This window comes from Phaethon lepturus, unplaced genomic scaffold, assembly GCF_000687285.1.
Source record: "Phaethon lepturus isolate BGI_N335 unplaced genomic scaffold, ASM68728v1 scaffold17190, whole genome shotgun sequence".
Taxonomy (NCBI): Eukaryota; Metazoa; Chordata; class Aves; order Phaethontiformes; family Phaethontidae; genus Phaethon; species Phaethon lepturus.
The window spans coordinates 16,893-24,744 of NW_010514210.1; the positions used below are offsets into that span (position 1 = coordinate 16,893).

Genomic DNA, 7,852 nt, shown 5'->3' on the forward strand with positions numbered 1-7,852 from the left:
TCAATCTATATCAATCTCTCCAAATACGCACTCAATGCTTTTCAGTGCATGTTCTCTATTAGATGATCCATGAACAGCATTAGACAAAATATCTTGTGCAAACTGAGCTCGAATTGATTCAGGAGAGGTCTCTTTTGCCAATTCTGGGTCGGTTGGACCCATTAGTTGCCTCCACTCGTCCACAGCATTTTCCTTTGTTAAGACCATTATCACCGACGGGCCCCTGTAAAATCAATGTAAGAAAGCTCTTACACTACTCCGAGATGCAGACTTAGCTCTGACTTCAGAGGTACCATGAAGGGTTATGGTAAGCATTACACTATCTGAATTTTGTTAAACTGTTTAAATTTTAAAATTTGTTTCTGTTTTAAGACAATATCCTGTATTTGAAAGCCAAAAAGATTATGACAATCAGCTATTTGGATTTAGACTTTTCGTCCTGAAGAGATTCTCATCCAATAATTTCTGAAGCAAGACAATACATAGCATTTTATCAACAGCTATACTAACAATATTATGAGGAAGATATTTGTCCTACATGGGAGGAGCAAAGATTCCATCAGAAATTTGTTCTTTTTTTGAGAAAAAAATCCAAAATAATAGTCACTATTCGTAAGTTTGGAAATAATTTTAAATCTTCCTTTTAAAGGAAGAGTAGTCCATGTTAGAAGCCACTAAACTTGCCAGAAGGAGTGACAGAATGTAAAATCCTTAGCCCACTTTGGGTGTAGCATGTTTTTTGACACTGTAAATTAAAATTTATATGTACACTTCCATACCTCAGTATTATATAACAAGACACTTACTCAGTCATACAAGTCACTAACTGTTCAAAAAAGGGTTTTCCTATGTGATCCGTATAAAACTGTGTAGCCATTTCACGAGTTAAAGATTCTTCTTTAATCTTTGAGATGGTAAATCCAGCATCTTTAACTTTTTGCATAATGTCATCTAGGAGAATAACAAGCAAACTCATTCTTGATTGAAATAGTTTAGATGCAACAAAATTTAAAAGTTTAGATGCAAAAAACCATCCAAAACTTTAAAAGTTTCAGAAAATACTAGATTTAAAAAAAAAAAAAAAAAATCACCAATACCTATTAAAATTCCACTTACAGTATCAAACAATCATGGACAATATGACAAACACTTCAACAGTCCTCTAAAATACACAGAAACCATTGTCATTACACTAATCCATCTCTATGCAGATGACAAACCCGACTGTTATAAACTATACCAGTAACATTCACTGCTGTTTCTTGCATTGGACAGAACATGGACTGTAGCTGTAATGCTACATCACACACCAGCTGGCCTGCTAAAATTGATCTGGATTGTTACAAGAGGGGAAGAAAGACTCACAGAAGCCAATGATGAATTAACATTATAAAGACTACTAAAAGTTGTTAAGACAGAAAAGAAGAATTCCAAGAAGAGGTTCTGGATAGAGGGCATAAAAAAAAGTGGCAGCAAAAATCTTTAAGGTAAGATTTCAAATTGTACACAGTGTACTTTTTACTTTGACCTTTCCTCCTCATTCCCTTTGTCTAATAGTGAGTTAAACGAAGGATGGGAATGTGCCTAACTGAGCAATGACCCTTTTTGACTCAGTCAAAATAAGTCTGTCTGAAATAAGTAACATGAATTTGGAAAGCCTCCCTCTCCTTTGACTTAGAAGGATGCTGGATGGCTAGTTTGCACAAGCGCCCGGCTTTTAAACTCTTTAACTTTGCTAAGAACTCTCTCACTTCAATTCACCACCATTATTGTGAAGAAAGAGCTATAGGCAGCTTACAGAAAGGAAATGTGACATTTGAGGCCTCTATATGAATTATGCGAGACCTGTAAGAGTATTTCTCTGCATGGAAAAAGCATTTCAGAGAATAAAAAGACCGCATCTGAGATGATTTACTGCAGTGTACATTGCTCATATTTTGTAGACATAGTCCATACTTTCTAGATCACTTACCTTTATGCTTCTTAGCAGCAGCAGGTTTGATTAATGCCAGTGTGTGCTCCTGAGGGAAGAAGAACTGTAATTCCTTCTGGGCATCATCGGGTGTAGAACTACCATGCAGCTGACCAATAGGTATGTTGTTGACTGCATACTTTGCACGTAAACTAAGAGTCATGAAAAGAGTAAGTTATTTGAAGGCCATTTTGAGCTTCAACTATGACTAGCCTTAACCCAGTGAATATAAATTAATGATTATCTGGTGACTTAAGTGCTTGATCATCTCTCTGTAGGAGTAAGAACTCTTCATTGTCTACAGAAAGAACAATCAACTTTTTAATTAACCACGTGAAATATGAACAACTTCCCTCCTAACCGTCATCTTGTTTTATTTCCAAGATAACAACAGTTCTTGCTTAATGAAACACAACAGGTAAGATGATAACACAGCAGTTTCTTAGAACAATAAAGTAAGAAGGTAAAACCAAGATGTTAATTTATAAGGTGTGTAGAAGAAACTTAGTCACAAATAAAATATGCTACTGATGGAAAGTTTTCATTAAGCTAAGAAAATAAGCATCTGTTCTAAAAAATAATGGTGATATTTCCAGAAAAAAAAATCAATAAGCATGAGATATTACCAATATTTTTTGCATGTAGAAAATCAGCAGCAATACTTCTCTAGACCACAAAGACTTAAAAATTGCCACGCGAGGTCACAAAGATGCAACTTAACAGACAAGTAACCTGTTCCTATGACTGTCAGAGCAGGATTATAAAAAGATTATTACAGGTGGATTCTTCCTGTGATATGTACTTCTAGCAATCAAAGATTTCTCTCTGACTCGAGAGATCTGGTTTTGCTTCAATACCCTTTTTTAAAATCAGTTTTTCATTATGTTTAGTAACCATTATTTCTCAAAAAATGTTATAGTCACGATTTGTACTACAGTACTTCCAGGCTTAACAAACTGCAGGCATATATAGCAGTTTCCAGATGATGGCACTATAGTTACACCAGTTGTAATGTGGTACTCATTGAGAGGAGGAATGCGAAAGTAATTTGGAAGCTGTGAATGATAGATTACTATTGCGAGTATTACCTGTTTGGATTTTCCTTCTTAGCCTCTTCAACAGTCTTTGGGCCTAATAAATCTCTCCAGTGTGCTATAGCATTTTCTCGTGTTAGAGCAAGTACAAGAGTTGGACCACTGTAAAATGGGAAAACTGGTGTTAAAAACATCAAATATTAAACTCTGTAATTTGTAAAAGGAATTTGATTATATATAGTCCAGGCCAGGAAAATGAGCCTTGGTATTGGTGGATTTAAAAATCCATCACCATTTAAACAGCTAGTCTGATAAAACCTTATGGGATTTAAATACAAATTTAAATTTCAAAGTTACACGACAGCATGAATGTTGCAGAATTGGGCTATGTCTTTATTATTAGAAATGAAATGCTGATCAGCTAATAAGTTTTTTTATTTGTCCCAGCCATGTCCCAATTTCATATGAAGGCAATATCCAAACACAATTTATTTTTCTTCCCCAAGGAATCCAGCACAAAGCCTGGATTAAGATTTAAGAACTTTCCTACAGACAATCTAAATCATAAAATCATAGAATTTTGGGGTTGGAAGGGACCTTTAAAGGTCATCTAGCCCAACCCCCCTGTAGTGAGCAGGGACATCTTCAACTAGATCAGGTTGCTCAGAGCCCCGTCCAACCTGACCTAGAATGTTTCCAGGGATGGGGCATCTACGACCTCTCTGGGCAACACTGTACCAGTGTTTCACTACCCTCATGTTGAAAAATTTCTTCCTTATATCTAGTCTGAATCTGCCCTCTTTTAGTTTAAAACCATTACCCCTTCTCCTATCACAATAGACCCTGCTAAAAAGTTTGTCCCCATCTTTTTTAGAAGCCCACTTTAAGTACTGGAAGGCTGCAATAAGGTCTCCCTGGAGCCTCCAGAGCAGAGCTCAACTGTTTTCACTGAAATCAATGGAATTGGCCACTGACTTCAACATCCTACATATAGCAATATGGAGTAGCTAGTAATTTTTAAAAACCTGATTTATTTATCTACTATACTTGGGAATTATCTCATTATCTGCAGTTGTCTGGTCCTGTTTCCAAGTTTTACTAAACTCACAGATACATGGGTATCTTGTAGCCATGCATTATTCAGGATAAGTATTCATTGTGAAAATTTCAGTCTTATTTATGGATCCACATACTCATTTTTCATTCAACCTACCTGGTCATTTGCTCTAGAAGGACTGGGAAGTAATCTTGATTTTCATGCTCTTTGTAAAATTCACATATTTGTTCTTTAGATAGGGTTATTTCTTTCTGCATTGCTATTTTGAAGCCATCATCTTTTATTCTTTGGATGATAGAATCTGTTTAAAATATTGAAATAATGCTAAATTGTCATCCATTCATTAATTTGCACACTTGCACAGAAATGACATGGACTTTCCAATCATAATGTTAATTTTTTACAGATTAATTAGTTTCTTAACTGAAGAACAGAAAACTAATTTAAAGCAACTGCTAGAGGGCTTCAGTAGTTGCCTGGACACTCAGAAATCTGATGCTCACCTTCTTAAGGCTTTCTCTCACTTCAGAAACTTCAGGAGGAATATCCATTCAAGGATACTATCAACCACTTTATTATGGCAATCCCCTACACTATACTTTGAAATTCCTAGCTTCTATGAGAGGTCTTCTAGAAACAGTCCATTCAAATATACAATCTAAAGACGTTCTTGAAAAATCAGGCAAAGGAACAAAATAGTGTTGACATTTACATTCTTAATATATCAAAAACATTAACCATGTAACTTTTTTTCCTGACAAAGATTACTGTCAGCCTAGTGCTGGTGAGACAATATAATGTAAGAACACTTTATTAGTAGAGTTAGAATTTTTAAAGTTCAAAATATGAGACTTTTTCTATACCCTCAATGGAAAATGTAGTTATTAACACTTACGCCGTCTTTCCTTTAAGAGAGAAGGTCTAATTAAGGCTAAAGTCTTTTCAACTTTTTGGTCTGTTTCCTTTTTATCAAAATTCGGGAAAAAGAAGGCAAGTTGCCTGCTGGCATCTTCTACACTGTCTTGCATGTCACATATACTTAATATACTCTCAGTTTCTACAGTTTCTTCCAACCTAACGAGACACAAAATAATACAGTATTTAGGTCACTGCATGCATTTTGTTAACAGTGGACTTCTTGAAAATGTATTTTCTTAAAGTTTAGTGAAACATAAGAATAGAATGCCAAACTAAGTTTTTATTGAATACAGATTCATGATTGAAGTAATGTTTCTGAGAAGAGAATTATTAATCTTCTCAAAAAGTGCCTTGTCATGTGCTGTGAAAGAGAAATCTCAGCCATGCAGCTTTTTGAATTCCCCTCTAGCTTATTCAAAATAGTCTCTCTGTTTCACTAGACAGAATTACCACCGACAAGTGTACAGTTTATAATGAATGACCAATAAAAGGACTGTGCTTAATTCCTGCACAGCATGAGCATAGAAATGATAACATGACAGAATTGTCTTTCACAGAGATACTTCTCATTATTACTTGCCTGTATTTCTAAGGTTTATTTAACTATGTGAATACAGTCACTCTTGGCCACTTACAGAAAATGCAGTATTCCCCAGCTGTACTTAAATTAATGTAGAAAGGGATACAGCAGGCATCAACAAAAATATCAATTATTATGTCAAATATTTTTTTGGAAAAAAGTATTTAAATTCATGTTGCTTGAAGTAAATCTCATGTCTAAATATAAAACTTGATCCAATGCTTGAATTTTTGTGAATACTCTCTTTATTGCCTGATGTTGTGTATACAACTATCATCCTTTTTTAAATTCTCTACAAATATTTGGCATAGGAGAAAAACAGATATTTCGAGATACCATGGTTGTGAACAGCTAATCCTTACAATATTTTTATGCATCTTGGAGTGGGGACACACACACACAAAACCCCAAATGCTCACACTTGTTTACTGGCTTTTACAGAGTGGTCCCAGGGAGCACAGCATGGTTCAGGTGTCACCTAGTCTCCCTTGGGCTACATCTATAGCTTCCCATCCTACATAAGAGTAAACATGGGCAAGCGTGCAGCCCTCAATGGGCAATGCTGGCAGTCACTTTGTCTGGGTGAACTAGTGTGAAATGGAATTGCATAGAGTACAACGGCTTTGAAGTATAGCACTGTTCCCACTGGTGTGAAAACCCACCCACGGGTAGTTCAGAAATGGCGAGAGATCAGTGCCCTTTGCTTGTTGTCCTTACCTAGGAAGCAAGGAGTTTCTATGTTCTCACAGGAACTGTGATTGCACCTCTGGTGATGGTCTTGTGAAAGACCAGATGAAGAACACTGCCTATTCTCTGTTCCCTGTGCCCACATGCACGTGAGCATCTGCAAGAATGTGACTTGGTTTATGATGTGCTCCGAATACTGCAACCGGATCACATATACACATTTTCAGTGTTAGTTACCTGTCTGGTTGCTCAGACTCAGGCTTCTCAGGCACACTCTCACTCAATTTACGTAGTTCTTTCCAGTGAGGAATAGCATCAGTTGCTTCTTTTTTAGTGATAACCAAAACGTGGCATGGTCCACTCATCATGAATTGAACAAAATAATCAAAATCAGGCTAAAAAAAAAAAATTTGCAGGAACTCTGAGTTTATCATGAGAGATGAGATCACCATCCTTTCCAAAGTAACTCATAATTCCTGTTCTAAAATGGCATTCACATACATTACTCAAAAGCCTGTCAAATTGTCTGGGAAGTTTTTCTATCAATCATTTGAGACAACACCACTATAAAATGTCTAAAACACAATTAATTGAGGTAAAGGAAGTAATAAAATTACATTAAACAAGTACCACATGTTCTTTCAGATTAAAATGCAAATGACAAGAGTGAAGAAAATGATCTAAAAACTCAATGTGATCAAATGCTATGCTTGCAGTAGCACATATAGCGTGACATAATTAACTGCAATACAGTTCCAGGCATAATTTTTGAAAGTAAAAATCATGTAGCTGGCTACAAATATAGAACATTGAGATATTTGCAAGACATCTGTAGACTTTTCATTCATTCTCTTTGCTATGTTCTTTTCATTTCTTCAGTTTCAACTTTCAATCCTATAAATGTACATTTTCATCAGAAAATGACTTTTGAACCTGTTATGAGTTTTGAATATTTTTTCCTCATGTGTCACCTTTTTCTTCAATATTGTGAATTTCCTCAAATATCCTCTCTCCTTTTAAATACTTGACTAAACCTTTTCTTTACTAGTCATCCTCATCTGATTGTGTATGATACAGTTTTCCTTTAATGATACGAGGATGAAAAATACACATGTGTGCTTTCAATTAATTGCTTTTCTCTTTCAATTAACTTCATATCTATGCATAAACTTAACCCATTTCACAAGAAGAACAAACTCAAAAGAGACGGAATAAATGCAAATACAAAAACATTTAGTATGATGCATAAAAGGAGTATCTATACTGTTGTGGCTTCAAAAGCACAACTTGCTCATGTTAAAAGAAATAGATGTGACTATCAGATTTGGCTGTCCTGGCTCCCCCAGCTTCATCATTAAAAATAATTTCTGCTTCCAGTTATATCTGAAGGTCTATTACCTTGCGTCTCCATTCTATTATAATAAGCAGCCTCTAGACCTTCAGCAAGCTTGCAGTGTATTAAATCAGGAATAATTTTGCCCACTGAGCACAAAGGAATCTATATTCCATATTGTCACTTTAACATAATTATTTTTCAGCTTAGAGTTACATTTAAAGAATAGCAAATAATTGGCTTCTCAATATGCATAGGGTGCTCTGAACCG

General features: G+C 35.5%; 1 protein-coding gene across 1 annotated transcript in view; it reads right to left on the reverse strand.

The window, feature by feature from the left end:
* NME8 (NME/NM23 family member 8) overlaps positions 1-7,852 on the reverse strand; it is an 18,182-nt gene continuing 10,330 nt past the window's right edge. The window contains exons 9-15 of the mRNA XM_010292319.1: positions 6,486-6,643; positions 4,959-5,137; positions 4,220-4,364; positions 3,061-3,168; positions 1,973-2,124; positions 807-951; positions 1-223 (exon numbers count right to left, since the gene is read on the reverse strand). Coding sequence (XP_010290621.1) covers positions 1-223; positions 807-951; positions 1,973-2,124; positions 3,061-3,168; positions 4,220-4,364; positions 4,959-5,137; positions 6,486-6,643 — 1,110 coding nt within the window. The remainder of the gene's footprint in view (positions 224-806; positions 952-1,972; positions 2,125-3,060; positions 3,169-4,219; positions 4,365-4,958; positions 5,138-6,485; positions 6,644-7,852) is intronic.